Genomic DNA, 17,884 nt, shown 5'->3' with positions numbered 1-17,884 from the left:
GCCAGTCTGGCTTTTCCCCATGTTTTTAGTCTTTATACTAAGCTAAACTAACTGTCTCCTGGCTCTAGTTTCATATTGGTGATATAAATCTTCTCATCTGACTCTCAGCTTTTTTCTTTTTGACATGATGCTCCCTGCGAAGGCTGCATGCACTACACTCACTTCAGCAGAGCATGTTTCTGCAGTCTTCAAAGTTCTCCCGTAAAGGAAAAACACCTAAAATCGGAGCCTGTTGTCTGTTTGGGTAAAGAATAAAAATATGAATGTGATCTACTCATGTGACTTTATGCCTTCTTCAATCGTGTGGCCTGCCACTATTTAATACGTTTATGGAGCACACCAGTTGTATTGTATTATTACATTTAAGTGAGTTTTAGGTACAGGCTGTTCTTTAAATGCAAATATCCGAAGCAATAAATAATGCTCATTAAAACACTGACTTCTGTTTATGGTAATATGTGAATCATTTGACCTTCAGTTAGTTCTTAATTCAAAATGTATCTTTTTTCTATATATGGCTATACTCTGATTTATTTTAGCTGATCCCTTCCCTGTTTGGAAGCACAGTGCTCTCTGACTATGTTAATGCATTTATTTATTTCATTTAAATTGTCTTTTCTTTGTAAAAGACCTGTGCAGATGACAAATGTAAAGGTTTGGGCCACTGTTGAAACCTTTTTTTCTTAATTGTTACGCATACCTGATTCCAAATAAAGCTTCACTGGCTCCATCCGTCTGCTGTTATTGGTCAAAAATCTCAGTGATAATGACATTTTTCATGTTTTTCTCATGTTTCATCTGCTTTTGCTGTGAGAAATACACACCGAAACGATACAGTATGATTAGAGTAGATGGTGTATGAATCCCTCAGTACATATTTAGATACATTTATTCCGTCGACGTGATAAAACGCTGCCTTAATCTTGCTTGATGGAACAACGGTCTGCACGTGCTATTTCTCTGTTGATTATACACATGCACATCCAGATCATGCAGTTGGTCTACTGGTAAATCCATCTTGGGGGTCTCTGTGGCGGTAACATCTGGCTCACATCTGTTTGTCAAGGATTTAGTTCCATTTAAGTTGCTTTTTCCATTCAGCGGGCCCGTACTCTACACCAAATTAAGCTGTCACTGATGGCACCAAATGACATCAATCATAGTATATGGCTTGAGAAGCAAAGATGGGTTGCAGTATATACAGTGGTGAAGAGGACAGTCCTCTCTCATCTGCCACCACAGTGCTATCAAATCATACTCCACGCTATCAGAATGTCCCGTTGCTTGCTGACCTATGTACATACATTTTACATACAAAAAAGAAGAAAATGAGACCGTTTCAGTTGTTTTTAAGGCAGATTGATGTTGTAAAATGTTAAATGAAAAGCAGTAAATAGATGCACAGTGTTCCACATATTGTATATTTAGATTTTCTTTCAAAAACTGATTTCATGTGAGTCTTAAAAGCCACTGTCTGCAGAATACAAATGAACAGTAACAGAATATAAGTTGCTGAAAATAGATGCAGGCTTCATTTTCAATCCACCACTAGTGGTCAGAAATGTTACATACAGTGTCAGACAAGACAGACACAGTCTGCGTGTTTGTTCTGTACAGTTGGTACATGAGCTGTTTGGCCTGAATAAACAGAAACTGCATGAATGACACAAGGTGAGAATTTGTTTAGCTTGTTTTGATGTGAAGTGGAGCCAATGCAGAAGTGCCAAAGACTGCAGTTCTTCAAACGTCCACTTGAGGCTGGCTACAGAACGAGTCAGTCTCCATAAGTCCCCATCATGATAGCACAGGAAATGACCCAAAATGCAGGCTCAGACAAAGGTTGGCAAGAGAAGGGGATTTATTTGTGACGTGGGAGGAAAGGGGAAGGAGAGGGTCCGATGATGAGGTGGAGGGAATGGCTGAGGTGAAGCAGTGGGTGGAATAGGCACAGACTGTGTGGCTGTGCGGAGATGATTGGTGGAGAGCAGGTATATGGCAGGAGGTGACAATGGTGGTGGACAGTAGCTGAACAAACAATCTGACAAGGTGTGGAAGGTAGGCCAGGGTTTATCTGCAGTTGAGGTGATGATCTGATGGAAGGCAGGTGAGCTGAAGATTGGCAGGTGTGCTTCATCCGTGATTATCCAGGAGGGACCAGGGAAATGTTCCACGCCCACAACACACAAACACAGAGACTAACAAGGAGAGACCGACAAGTAAACACAAGAAACACAAGGATGGGGGAACAAGGGGGAACACAGGGAATCAGTCACGACTGCCATCGTGACAGTCCCCATGTTAAAATGTCCAAACTCACAGCAGAAATAAACATGTTTACAGCCTGGTACAAAAACTGTTTTGGACTCATTTCCCCGTTCATGACAACTGTACTGAGGGTGAATTTATATATAACTCACCCGCTCAAATTACATTAGATTAGCCTGTATCCAGCAGAAACATGATGGCAGTGGCCAGAGCTGTCACATAGAGGCTGTGGCAGGCTGCGATGTAACAAGTACGATGTTCATATTTGTACTGTCTATGGTCTGAACACACGTGATGGTTTTTGATACCTCTGACAGAGCCAGGCTAGCTGTTTCCAGTCTTTAGCCTAATCTAATCACCTGCTGGGTGTAGCTTCACATTCGCCATGCACAACTGAGAGCGCTATCAATCTTCTCATCTCACTCTCGGCAAGAAAATCAACTCGTCTATTGATTTTCATGTGTACTGACAAGACAGATGTTTGTGGGGGGAATACACATTTGTATACACAATAGTGAAAGCTGTGGCTCAGGGCCAAATGAAGAACTTGGAAAGTGTTAAGAGTGAAGAACCTGTAGGGTATGTATATAGGCAATTCTAATATAAGGCACTATTCATTATGGGTACTATCTATGACACGTCTGCAAACCTGCTCAGTCAGCAGGGATGAGAGGACACTCTCTGTAGCTTATGTTCAGACATATACTGCAGCTACTTTATCAGCATACAAAATATCTGTAGCTCTTGCATGTAGCTCACTGATGTAATTTGATTTCTCGAGTGCTGAGTGAGCACAGATTCGAGCGTGAGCGTACCTTTCCACTGCAGACGCACAAAGAACTGTAACATTTTATCATGTAAAGTTATGTCATATTTTTTTTCCATGAACCTTATACATCGTAAAGTCCTGACGCTGCACTGCTTTAAAATGAAAATAAATACTTTTTGTTGTTGATTATCAGTGTATTAAACATCAAATCATATCCCTGCTAGTGTCATTTGTAAAGAAAGTGTACAAAATATAGCATCATTACAGAAGTGAATTATGTTTCTGAAAACCATTAGGTCGCCTTGACTCAAACCCTGGAGTTGCATGCAGGTAATAAAAAGCCTTTTTAAATTAATATAGCATCTATGAAACAGTAACCAAGAGCCAGACAAAAGGATGCAAACACAAACTTGACAACAAACTAATAAAAACAGGAAAGAAATATAAAAATAACTAAATAAAAGCAAGCACCATAAAAAGAGAGGTCAAAAACAAGTCCGGAAAAACAAGACTATAAAAAAATGGGTTTAAAGAAGTCATCTGAAAGTTAAGGTCAATCATTCAGCCTCATCTGCAGGTCTTCATTTTCACAAACCACATCACATTTTATAGTCTGACATCATTATGTGAGACCTTTAATCTAATCCCTGCGCAGGAAGGTCACAGTAATATATGTATTCTAATTTGGTGGTCGGATGAATTAACACTGAATGATGTCATGTATGCACAGATTGAAACAACATTAAAAAGGTATAAATTATTAAAGAGACATGTACTGTGCATAGGTCAGAAAACTTCAGACTATTAGTTGTAACTTTATATACATTTTAAATGATGCATGACGACATTGTTAACCTGCTTCTTCACATAAAAGAGCACTTAACAGTATTTTTTCTATCTATGATCATCTGCCTGTTGTGTAACTTCAATAACTCATGGCAGGTAGAAAAACACAAAATAACTCAAGGCGAGTTTGAAAATAGTAAAAGTACAAAATTCGACAAACAAGGAATAAATCTGAAGTCTAACAAAATCCAGAAGCAGGAAAAATAGAAACAGGTGCATGAAAGAAGAACGACGGAACAAAGGTCTGAAGAACGGACAGAGAACAGAGAACTAAGGAACTTAAACAGAGCTTGTGAAACGGACACAAAACACTAAACCATGACAGAAGGTGTGCTGTGGTATCTGGCACCAAGACGTCGGCAGCAGATCTTTTAAGTCATGTAAGTCACGACATGGGATCTCCATGGATTTGTGCAGAACATCCCAGAGATGCTCGATTGGATTCAGATCTGGGAAAACTCAAAGTCAATGCAGCACCTTGAACTCGTTGTTTTTAACCGGTACTGACCACTGCAGACCAGAAACAACCCCAAAAGAGCTGCAGTCCTGGAAATGTTCTGACCCATTCGTCTGGCCATCACAGTTTGTCCTTGTCAAAGTTGCTCGAATCCTGACGCTTGCCCATTTTTCCTGCTCCTAACATCAACTTTGAGGACAAAATGTTCACTTGCCGCCTGATATATCCCACCCACTGACAGATGCTGTGATAACAAGATAATCAATATAATTCACTCCACCTGTCCGTGGTCATAAAGTTATCAGTGTATGTTTGTCAATTCATTTTAATCATTGTTTGCATTTTAATCCAAACAATACATCTGTGATGGAAATAATGTTGAGATAGAGTCAGAATGACGTTTGACAACTTTCATTTTATTTATTACACATGCTGTATCACTGCACACGTAGATAATGAAATCTACACTTCAGTCAATCCAGCAGCCACGCAGGTCAAATGATGACTGTCTTCATTTGTATGAGTTTATTTTGATTTATCAGACATCAAACTATGAGGCTGAGTAATTTACTGTCAAATACAGTATTTATTTTACTTTTATTTTAATTTACAGACATTTACTGTAATACAGAGCAACATTTTGACAGGAATCAAAGAGGAAATAAAGTTGCCTTTTTGCACTGCTGCTCACCTGAGAAACACTGTGACTGTAAAATAAGAAGAAATGCACACATGTTGGACTGATTCATTGATTTGTACACTTTGTAAGTTTCCTACTGAAACTAATAGAAGCTGTCTGTATCCTGAGGACTGAAAGTGTGATCGATGGGTTGTTCTCTGCGCCTGTTCTCTGTCCTTTTCTGCATTACAATGAGCAAAATATCCCAAAATAAAAAAAGATTTCAACCCAGTGTTGTTTTTTTATTTTGCACCCGTTAATATATTGGCATTATATTGAAATCTTGTTACTCTGTATTATCACAATTTTACAGACGGAATCTGGCTTAGTGCAATCATAATAAAACATATACATACATCGCACATAATGGAAGCTTCTATAATAATGTTCCATACTGTCGAATGTTTTCCCATTTTCCATGCTTTACTCAGGTGATAATTCATATGCAAAAACATACCAACACTCAAATATGTAGGACTAAAAATACGTTGAGTTTAATGGGATGGAAAACACACATAATTATGATCTCTAATAAGAAATATCCAGAGTTCGAACCCATTAAAACAATCTAAACCCATTAAAATGAAGCCTGTTTGTGATATAAACTGTTCTACCACATTTAGAGTCCATTTATGCCAAAAGAATGGGTCATAAAAAATGAATGATCATTTCCTGTGGGACCACTGAGGTTGTTGTTCTTGCAGCGGGTAGCAAATCACTCGTGAACACCGAGCAAGGTTCCAGTTGATTTATGCGGATGATGTATGCTCTTATCATGTTTCTATGAGCTCCTGCTGCTGCTGCTCCTCCTCCTCCTCCTCCTCCTCCTCCCTCTGTACTGTTTAACGCCACTGTTCACTCTCCGGCGTCTGCATTTCTCTTTTTAACCAGCAGAGGATGACAGCAGTCAGCCACAACCAGCAACACTGCAGACAGGAGCGATGTCAGAGGATCATCACACTGTCTGTTAAACAACATATTGTTGCCTGTAGCTGTGTACGCTCATGCAAGTGTCTGGGTGCTACCGTGGCTCCACAAGCCACAGAGTTTATGTTGAAAGATCTGCTATTAATCTTATTTTGATGCTGTGAAGACATGATTCACTGTTATTTGCAACCAGCAAAATCAAACTAAAGGTGTATTTATGAGATACTGTGGTTTCCAGCTGCCATCGAGGGATTATTTATCTGCACAGTTCATTTCCACTCTTCAAGAATGTTCTGCATATGGAAAAACACAAGAGGCCGAGAGATTGTTGTTTTGTTCTTGGTGCACAATCAGTTATCACCAAAAAGATCCAAGGGACAGTCACATTAGTCCCTGAAGAAAACTTCCGAATGACCCTTTATGAAGCCTTGTGTTTTTTGCTGACAATGTTTACTTCCCTCTCTCTTTTTGGTCATTTTTATTTAAAGGGGAACTCGGTTTATTAGCTGAATGATGATGGAGATGTCATCGGATCAGGCTTTAACTTAACTTACCAGTAAGACTGCATTATAGACTGAAAGAGTGCATGTAGGAGGCAGACACTAACTAGCTGAGTTTTTTACCTTGTCTTAAAGTCATGATATATCTGCCTCAGCTGCACAGATTTTAACACTTTTATTCAAACCTGTCTCTTGTAAGTCCCCCAACTTTATTAAAATGCTTCACTAAATCCTTGTAGCCCCCCTTTTAAAGTGATAAACCTCAACCACGCCACTTCTACTGTAGGTACAGGAGATAAAGACAACATGAACACACGATGAGGACCCTAAATTACAATTACAAACACTGCTACAAAGGTTGCATGCCAATTAGTAGAATTTGGGCAGCTATAAAAGAGCTCGTGCAGCACTTTGATATGCAAGCTGTCAAATGAATATGTGGCAAAGAGGCCACGTCACCTGTGCTCCAACTGCAGGTGCAGCTTACCAAAATAAAACAATGAATCAATCAAAAATAACATTATAATAACATTTTAAAAACAAAAAGAAGAATAAAGGATGTAAATTCATAATAATAATAATAATAATAATAATAATAAATAATAAGTAGAAGAAGAAGAGAGTACATAAAGGCCCATAGAACATGAGATATGAGACAAAATACAATATAGAAAACAGTAAATGCATAATAAATGTAGTAAATACATAATAATACATACAATACATACACAGGAATAAATACAGTAAATGCATAGCAATAAACATTATAATTAATATCTATATTATAGGTGCAGATTAATTTAGTTTAAAGTTAAAGTTCATAACTTGTCTACTAGTATAATAAGCTATATAATAAAAAATATTTGCTCAAAGTATTTCAGTTCAATCCAGTCGCATGTTGTCTTTTTATCTGGCACATCGTCTGTCCTAAATAATTAGAAAGAAAGAAAGAAAGAAAAAGACAGAAAGCTCAACAAAAAAAGTAATTTTAAGCTGTTTCGACACTTCTTAGGAGAACTGTGAAAAGTAGTCCTTAAGAAAGTGGAGTGACGCAGACTTACCCGTCGAGGAGTTTGGGATGAATTAGGCTCTTTTCAGAGGACGCATTCAGAGAGTGTGCGCACCTGCGTAAGACCAGCAGTGTCCGCAAATCTGCAAACCTCATACAAGTGAGAAGCAGCTCCTGCGTCTCACAACCCGCCCGTGAGGAAGGATTTCCAAACGTCTCTTTGTTTTTGTTTTTTTGTTTGTGTTTTTTAACAATGACTGAAATTTGTGCTGGATTACAAACTACGAGGAGCGTTTGTTGCCTCGTTTTATCCTCCGAGCAGCTGTGACCATCGTGTCCAGACACCGATACGCACCGTGCTCGGACACATCTCTCTACTTGTTGTCACCCTGCGAGAAACAATGTCATCCAAATTATTGGCTTATGTCTTACTCCTGTCTGTCCTTCACACATGGTAAGTGGCGTACTTTTATTTTATTTTTTTAAAACAGGCATGTTGGATAAGATAAAGTTCTCTTAATGCGCTGATGTCTGTCACTTGTTTACTAAAGAAAACTTCAGCTCTAAGTTGTGTGGAGGACATTAATGTCATGCATGCATGCAGTCTGCAGGACACACTGCATGGCATCGCCTGTTTTCAGCCACCTTCTTTCATTCTACCTGTGCAGCTCTCTAACAGTCGAGTATGAAGAGGACTACGAGGATGTCACTGTGAACCAAATGCTGGCCCCTAAATCACAAGACACCGACACCACGGAAATACTCAACAATTTATTGAAAGAATATGACAAGAAACTGCGTCCAGACATCGGAGGTAACTCAACATTTTGTTGTGTTGGTTAAAAGATTGTAAAAGATATTTTTCCACCTTAAATCAAAAACATTCATAGATGTTAATAAGCTCTTTAATGCTGGCACAACTAACTCCACACCTGCATATCAGTGTCTGTCAGTATATGTTGTATGATGTATCACATAGATCAATAATAACAGAATGTAAAGGCTGCTATTAACCTTCATAATGTCTTATAGCCACAGTCATATGCAGTGAATATATACATATGTCTGGTTATAACACTTTACAAGGTCATCACACCTTTATTTAGGTGATCAGGTGACATCATGTGACGTGTTATAAGCAGCTCATTGTAAAGTAAAGTCAGTGTTTTGATATCTATAACAAGACGTGATGCATTATGTCATTAAAGGCAGCATCTGTAGATTTCAGTACTTTCCCTTTGTGTATCGGCTGATCCTGAGTATCGATCCGACTCTTTTGTTTCACTCATTGTCATGTTTTGTTAAAACAATTGTGAAATATATTTTTTACATAATTCATTCATAAAGTATTAAGTGGCACTGATAAATACTGCACAACTAACTTCACACCTGCAGATAAGTGTCTGTCATTATGTTGTCATGTGATGTATCACACAGGCCATTAATAACAGAATGTAAATGTTGCTATTAAACTTCATAATGTCTTATGTTATGTGTTATAACACCTCTATGACAGCTCATTGTCTGCCTCATGTAAAGTCAGAGTGTTTTGATATCTGTAGGCTAGTTGCATTATGTCATTGGAAGCAGCATCTGTAGATATCTTAATATCTTACCTTGTATCAGTTGATTTACTGTTCCCAGGGCCGGCCCTCTGCTTTTATTGGCCCGAAACAAGATTTTGCATTCCTAGTGCGATCAACAAATCGCACACACAGCTAATAGCTGAATAAGCATGCCAACAATAGAGATGGACAAATCAATTCACATCTGATCTCTTACTTTGTTCGAGGGCTGGCAAACAGCTACTGTACAAACAGAAACATTGTGTGAAAAGTAAATGAAGGACAAGAAACAAAATGTTCTAGGACCCGTGGAACCTGCAGGATCATTTTGTCCAAAAAAACAATGAAACTAGAAATTATTCAACTAGAAAGTCAGAGACAGAGAAAAGGTTCTTAGCTGAACTTTGTTGTTTGTCCGATTTTTCTCATCATGTCAGACAAAATGATCCTGCTGTGGTCAAACATTAACTGAATATTTACTGAAGACTACAAAGACAGTACATCTTCTGACACGTTTGCAGCTATATTAAGGTATTAACCAAAAGTCCTAAAGTCCAAAACTTTACATACCAAGTCTCAAAATAACAATATAGGTCTATGACACAGTCAAAGACAATCAAAAACTGATAACATTGCTGTAGACAGGAGACAGACAGCAGTGAGACAGACGAGCAGTAATGTGCATCAGCGAGTTCTTCAGACTATCAGGACGATAGCGACAGATCTGAATCTGTAATCTGGTTAATGGGACATGTGGTGGGGGAGCATGTGAAGGGGTTAATTGCGTGACTCTCACGGAAAGTTGGCAGCCCCCTCAGCGAGTCAGTCAACTTAACACAGTATAAAATGAGAAGTGAGCAACATCAGTCCACACTTGGCAGGTCCTAAACAACCACATGGCTCGCTAATGCCAGCGGCCGGCCCTGACCATTCTGATATGTTATACGGGAACGTATTTCCATCAGGATTGTTGTTGTTTTGGATTGGTTAGATTTAGGCATGAGAGGTTGGGGTAAACCAATCATAATCATAGTAGGGCGGGACAAGACTTTGCGATCTTTGGGGAAAGAAATGTTGAATTGGACTTTAATACATTAGGCGTGTAGAAGTGCTAGATCCACTCGCAGCATTTTAGGCTGTATCGAAATCGATTTTCGATATTGGTATTGGCATCAAAACAGCCTTAGTGAAAACCAGTAGTTTTTGTTCAGAGTAATTTTGCACCAAATAAATATTTGTATTGTATTTCCAACCAAGAAAGAGTTAATCTGTCATTTTCTAACACATTTTAAAAACAAAGATGTCGAGAATAAATTACATTTCAGACAAACTGCCTGATAAAAAAATTTATTTTACACAATTAAAATCTCCCATTTTCTCAGCTGTTTGTTACTTACTGACCTACAGCAACAAAGGTCAAGATGTAACTCATCAGCATTTTCCTCATGAATATAAATTACATTTAGAGGATGAAACTTTGCATGCAGGAGGGAAGATATGAGGAGCTTTATAATTCACAGAGTCTTGTGCCTGTTGCGTTTCATGCATGACGTATACAGTCAGAGAGGATTTGAGAAGTGTGTTGTTTGTCGGTCACGTCGAGCCAGTATGCACAATCAGATCCTGTCCTCTGGTTTATGAGTTCTTTTGGAGGCAGAATAGAGATGGGCTTCATATAAAACAGGTAGAAGCACAGATTGGTTGTAGACCTCAGTTCAGCTCAGAGTGGAGACATCCAGCTGACACCCTGTTGTATTACAGAGTCACAGCCTTGAAAGGATGCACTGCTTCAGACATGGCTGCTATCTCGACTGCTTTGTTGATGCACGTCGTCTGTTTTTGCCATTTGTTGTCATTATTTTCATGATATCTTGATGCATTTAGAAATTCTGCAGTCTCTGTCACTGATGACCATTAATTGTGTCATCGGTATTTGAAGACTCGCCCGTTTATCTTCATATGACTGTGTTTGTGTGCTTGTTTGGGTTTATTTCATTTCTATAGCACTTTTAAAGCAAACAAAATGCACCAAAGTACTACACACAGAATAACAAATAAAAACATAAAAAAAATAATAAATTAAATAAAACCAGTTTAAACAGGGAGTAAAAGTAGAACCTTTGGTCTAATGGTCTCTGGGAGGTTTTTCCAGAGCCTAGGCGCCACTACCGAAAACTCCATCTCCACAGCCAACAGACTACAGTGGGATGATCTGAGGGGTCCGGTGGTTCTGATTATTATTTTGAGGCCATTATCAGTTCAGTTTCAGTATAGTGGTGTATATTAGAAGACCAAATAAATGTGCAATTCATCAAATAACCACACAGGAATTGCCCTTCAGTGATCCTGGGTCCCTGTGGGTCCCTGAAGGTCTTGCGCCTAGGCCGGTATAATCAATTCAAATGTGCATTCTTTAAAAGTTTTTTAAAAATGCCAGCATGTTGGAAAGAAGCAATAACTCTGATTTATTGTGAAACAATTGGCAATCATAGTAACGTGCGACGTTTCAGCAGCAACTTAAGCGTTTATAACTGAAAGCTGGTGCGGTCATCAGGTTATCCTGTAATTCGGTCCTTAAAAAGAGGGAGAAACAACTGTGGCCACGAAATGGGCAGTAAATATGAAACACCCTATCTGGAGCTAAGTTTGGTTTGTCTGTTCTGGGCTACTGTAGGAACATCGCGGTTCAACATAAAAGAGACCCACGGGTCTGCGTGTAGATATAAAAGGCTCATTCAAAGGTAACAAAAACATAAAGATTCTTATTTTCAGGTGGTTATACATGAATGAAAACAAAGTTCTGCATCATATACTCTGTAGATAGATCTCTAAATCTGACACACTGAGCCCTTTAATACATGACTTCAGCAGACAGTTTTGGGCATCTGTGTTACTTGAGCCTTAGGGCAGTTGTTGCATGTATACTACACCTGTTACTATGGATACCAAGCCAGTTAAGCTCAGCTGTTTTAGCCTGATGGAGAGGGGACAGAAAGGAACAAATATTGCTTGTACACAGGTATGTCTCAGTGGGACACACCAGTCCTGAGATCCTAAATCCTAAAGTGCCATTATCTCTGTGTCAGTTTCTCCATGCTGAGCCCGGTTACATTTCCTGCTTGCCCAGCTCCGGTTCTGGCACGACACTGGCTCCACTGTCTGTCAGAGTTCCCCAGTCCTCCTTAACTGTTCCAAAACTCCAGTGGTACAAACACTAAAGATGCTCTGGAGCTTTCAATCATATTACGATATCACGAGCTTCATCAGCAGGTGGAGTTTTCTATCGAAGCCTTCATGCATTCATACTTTTTTTTCATTGTGATAACGAGGTAATTTCATTTATTTTCTCTGGATAATGACATTAATTAATTTGAGATCTTGGGATAACAAATCAAATTTAATTTCCATCACATGTGACGTCATGCCAGACCTGTATGGATGTGATGCTGATCTATATACTCCTGCTCCTCTAATTTGATATACTAGAATATCCTTTTGATTTCTCGAGATCTCTCATCAGTTATGCCGTTATCCCGATGTTATAAGAGTCGCGTAGTTCCCTTGGGGAATACAGCAGTGTGTAAGGGGTGAGTGGTTAAGCGAGAGGGAGCGAGCGGCAGGAGTGGAGTGAATGTGTGTGGTGGCGTGACAGAGTTTGGTTACATGAAATGGTTCGGTCCCGCCCCCAAAGCAGGCACTAATTAATCATAAGTATTTGTATTCAATTACTTACTACACCTTGCCTATCATATAAGTGAGTGTTTATATTGGCAGAATGACATAAAGTAAAACTTTATGTTGACGTGATGTATCGCATTGTTGCTTGGTGTTCAGTTGTCCTACAGTAGAAGCAGACATTAAAGTATTCATGCCACACAGCAGAAGCTGTCCCCTCTGCGTTTGCTTGACCCACAGCCCGTTAATAATTTAACTTGGTAAAAGTCGAGTTTATTGTTAACGCTGTGAACTTGAAAGGGTGAAAATATGTCAAATCTTCAAAAAGAAAGGTGAGTTTAGTCCCTGTGCTGTGCAAAATAATGAATTTTTGGCCACAGTGAAACAGGCTGCAGTTACTCCCCAAACATTAAGGACTTCATATCTTAATAGAAAATTTATGAAACTTAAATTTCACCCCTCTTTTAGTGGACATTTAATCAATGCAGGTAAACTTTAACAAACTATTAATGCTGAATCAACTGTCCCTGCTTGTAAAACTGTACAAAGGCTGTCGTATGTATGGGACGGTTTGAAGCATTGAGCGGCTCAGACAATTTCAAAATAATACTTTAATAATTTGACTGGATTCTGCAGCAGTTTATGGTGGTGGGGTCCAATGTGATATCCTTTCATGTGGTGCAGGATCCCTGGTGGCATACAGTACCTGTGTATGCTACACTGTCAACCACTGGATGTAGCAACTAGATGGCAGAGTAATAAACACACTGACCTTTTCATAAAGCTTCTTTAGGGACCACCACATCCTCCCTTTTCTGTCAGTTTTCTCCCCTCACACACACACACACACACACACACACACACACACACACACACACACACACACACACACTAAATTGTTATTCTATCGTGGATTACACATCTGTATTCCTCGCTGGCTTTCTGACTAAATTAACTTATTAAATATGGATAATTTCAAAGAAGCAATGATAAACAGGATGTTGGCAATTAGCTTCTTTTTTCAATTCCCCTGACCACAAACACACACAGATAACTAAATTAGACAGTCTTTTGTTGATGCTGGCCCTTTGATGGCAGATGGTGCATTAAAGTCCTTTGACCTTGTCCTCTTGAGCATTAATGAATGTGACTTTTAAAAACTTGAAATGGACCGTGCTTAATCAACAAGGGACATTTCCAACACATGGCTTGCATGTAAAGTGGTACCTGCGTGTAAGTGAACACTGAACCGTGAGTAGACTTAGCTGTGCCGCATCCTAAAGCTTCTTTGAAAGAAGAACTACCATTTTCCCGTTGTTACAAATTAAACCAAAAACCACCAAACCCACTTTCATTTGCTGTTACTGGAGCACTCTAGAGTCCAAGAAATAGTTGTAAACTGGCTTTAGTTTCATAAAAATATTAAGGATTAGTACATTAAAACAGTAAAGTTATCCCAATGTAGGTCCATTTCCACAGGTACATGTGTAGCTCTCTGATGGATCCCTGATATTTTACATCTGTGGGCTTTTTTTTCCTCTCTCCATTGTGCACAGTGTCTAGACATCAACAGTTGACACCATCACAGTAATATAAAAGGCTTTCAAGGCAGCGCGGCATATGAGACGAAGAACATCAGGAAAACAGGAATGTGCCGTTTCAGAAGCCACCTTTTCGCACAGAAAAATGAGCAAGGCTTTTGTTTGGGTCATCAAAATCACAGAGTAACTAAGTTGGTTACAAAAGATGCTGTCAGGATCTGTCAGACGCGGCTTAGCCGATGACAGTGAGTGATTGATGTGGCTTACACATTGTACGTTTAGTTCACAGCAATTAATCAGAGCTGCACGTCTCAATGTCGGAGGAAGAGGGGGGGAAAAAAAAACAGAACATTTTCTGAGTTTGCTTTAAGAAACGTTGAAGCTCAGTCGGTCACAAAAATGGAGGTGTGTGAGAAATAATTCAAGCACAAGTGATCTGAGATTTTACAGCCACAGCGTCCATAATTCAATTCCAGCTGGTTTGGTGTCATACCTGATCTCTCCCCATGTTTCCTGTCTCTCTCTCTGTTGGCTATTTCAATACAATTTGATAAGAATGTAGGTCATGAGCCATGAATATATTTTCATTCAGGTGCATTAGTTATATTACATTAAATGATTTGAGTTATATGATGTCAATCATGTATATATGCCATCATAAAGTACTTCACATTCATGCTTATAACCACAGTAATGGATAACTACTGTACCTGAAATGATATTTAGCTTAAAGCAAAACTACTTAGAAATTGGTATTTTTGCATTTTAGCATCCCCAGTTTCATAGTGTAATATTACTGACATAAATATGTACAGTTACAAGAGTATTTGTTATGCTTTCATTACGTATGATCCAATACTAGCATCTAGAGTCGACGACTTTGCTAACAGCCAAACATCAAGTAAGTGCCAAACAACACAAGACATAGCAGCCAGCTAATATTACTTACTACTAATCCAACAGCAAGAAGCCCTAAAAGTCAGTTCCAGATTTATACTTGTCTGGCCGCCTCTCTTCAGTCTTTTCGAGCTCTGTCATTATGTTCATAGAGGCTGCTGAGCCAGAGTTACATTGTCTGCTTGCCCAGCTCCAGTTCTGGCACGACACTGGTGCCGGCACACCAGGCCTGAAAACTTCTTCTTCCTAGTGGTCCAAAACGCTAAACAACAAGGGTGTGAAAATATAGAGAGGTGAAGTACAGATAGTTATACATAATTTGGTCTGGATGGGTCAATAATGCTGTCGACAGCACAAATCCACAATCTCCCTCTCTCTGGTTTTCTCTCAGATTGAGATATCAGATCATGTAGATGCAGCGGAAGAAAGCTTTGTTTTGCCCTTCAAGTAGACATTCCTATAGGGAAACGTGACATGATAAGTTACGTTTCAGTCCAAAAAGAACACAGAAGTCTGTGGTCTTCAGATCGTTGCATCCAAGAACAGCAGATTTTTTTTTCTTAGCTGGCGACAGATTTTGAATGAGCAGCAGTCAATCAGCGGAACAGCTGTAAAAGCCTCCCGAGGACATAATTGAGGAGTGTTGATGCCTGTTCATTTTTGAAAGAGCAACAGCCCTGAATATACTTTCCATTCCCCTTTTTGTGAAATAACTGGACAGGGTATAAAAGTAATATTAACGATCATTTAAATTCACAACACAGTGCCACAAACATGTTATTGTACCTGTTTTGTAAGACAGATTTATGGCATTTATACTTGGATATGATTTAACTCCAGCTTTAGCTGCAGACATACTACAGATTTCTTGCCTCACGTTCATTAAAGAGCCCTCCTTAAACTCGCTTTTGTGTCTAGCTACTTGCTGGATGACAGATGATCGGCCGTGGTACAGTTAGCCGGAGGGAGGTGATCTGTTCTGCTTTTTGAATATTTCAGAGCCCTTGGCATTTCCTCTAGTAATGAGCCTGGACAGTGAGAAAAGAAGCTGAAGCCTTCATGCTATAAGTCATTATTCTACAGCTCAGGATGCGTAGACGGCAACTAAGAATAGGCAGCGACTTTCCCTCATGTAGTTATATCGTCGGGAGTTCCTGCTAGATTATGTGATTAATGAGTAGACAGAAATGTGCTGCGGTGGAGACGAGTTACTCCAGAGAAACAAGTCTTAATATTAGAAAGTTGCCAATGATAAAGCTCTACTTTGGTTCTGACTATTAGTATTTGAGGGGAACGAAGTAACTTGATGTAATTTAATGATACATTTTCTTTTCATATTTATTAGTATGGAATAAAAAAAAGAAACAAAACAGATGCTTGTTAAAGTAAATATGCTCACAGTGAGATACAGAATGATGCAAGAGTGAAGTAAAACTCTGAGAGCCAATATTTTGAGATAATAAGCTAAACTTAAACAATTTAAAAAAATACTAGGTCAATATTTTTACTTACTAAGACAGAAAATGAAAAAAAGTAGATATTCCTAAATATTTATTGAACTGCCAAAAAGTGTAGTTCCTCAAACGTCCACTTGAAGCTGGCTACAGAATGAATTAGTCTCCATAAGTCCCCATGTTAAAATGTCCAACTTCACAGCAGAAATAAACATGTTTACAGCCTGGTACAAAAAACTGTTTTGGTCTCTATAGCTAATTTCCCCGTTCATGACAACTGTACTGAGGGTGATTTTTTACATAACTCACCTGTTCAAGTTATATTAAGGCTTAAAGTTATGCATAATTAACAGCATGGACGCTTTGATTGACAGGTCAGATGATCCACGTCTTTGCCGATTTTTAGCTTGGCCGGGAGGTGGAAGAGGCAGGACTGCCAAGATGGCTGCAGCCAGAGCCAACACACTCACACATCCATATTTATACTGTTTATGATTCTGACTTGTTACTTAGTATGTCAGACATTTTGACTAACAATGTTAGGTTTTTTTTTATATCATTTCATTCAGTGCTATTGTATTTAATATATTGTGTTATATAATATTAATAATATTAACACATATTTTTTGAAAAAACAAGAAAAAGTTATAAGTTTTCAAAATTTTGCTAGATTATTCATATACGGATTTAAATATGAGAAAGTCACAATCATTATTATAACATTGATTTCAACGAGGTTGCCCAGTTGCACTATTTAGCATTCAAAGAGGAAAGTTAATCCCCTTTATTCCAGCACTGACCAGCCATCACTATAATGCAGTGTGGGCAACTCCTACTCGCTGCTCTCAAACCTTTTTTTGTGATTGGTGATGAGGAATTATTGAAAATCAAAGATGGATTATCTTCCTGACTTGAGGAGCCATTCAGGAGAGGATGTTGTGGGAAGATCTGAACCCACTCAGGATGTAATGCAGGCCAACAGAGGTCAAAAGAATCGATCGGTTTGATGCTTCACAAAAGAGTCTAGGTCTAACTAACTTATGAAATATTTCAGTTCTTTGTGAACATGGAGAGTTAATCTGCATCTGCAATGCTGTTTCATTTGTTAAACAACACATAGACAAGGGTGTGAAAATATAGAGCGGAGCGGTGAGACACTTTCTGGACATTATTCTTTGTCTGTTGGGGTCTTTTCTTTACTTTTCTTTGACTTCCTTTTAGCTCAAACTATTGACAAACTAGCTAATATGGCTTGACAACAACAATTCTAATTTTATATTAACATAAAAATGCAAATATC

At 38.8% G+C, this 17,884-nt stretch overlaps 1 protein-coding gene across 1 annotated transcript in view; it reads left to right on the top strand.

Annotated features, from left to right (window-relative positions):
• The first annotated feature begins 7,558 nt into the window (after positions 1-7,558).
• Positions 7,559-17,884, top strand: part of gabrg3 (gamma-aminobutyric acid type A receptor subunit gamma3) — a 49,343-nt gene continuing 39,017 nt past the window's right edge. Inside the window, exons 1-2 of the mRNA XM_019273083.2 lie at positions 7,559-7,906; positions 8,121-8,266. Coding sequence (XP_019128628.1) covers positions 7,854-7,906; positions 8,121-8,266 — 199 coding nt within the window. The 5' untranslated portion in view covers positions 7,559-7,853. The remainder of the gene's footprint in view (positions 7,907-8,120; positions 8,267-17,884) is intronic.

The sequence above is a fragment of the Larimichthys crocea genome, chromosome XVII, assembly GCF_000972845.2.
Source record: "Larimichthys crocea isolate SSNF chromosome XVII, L_crocea_2.0, whole genome shotgun sequence".
Lineage (NCBI taxonomy): Eukaryota > Metazoa > Chordata > Actinopteri > Sciaenidae > Larimichthys > Larimichthys crocea.
Note: the sequence above shows the minus strand (reverse complement) of the source record. Positions and strands in the feature narration are given on the sequence as shown.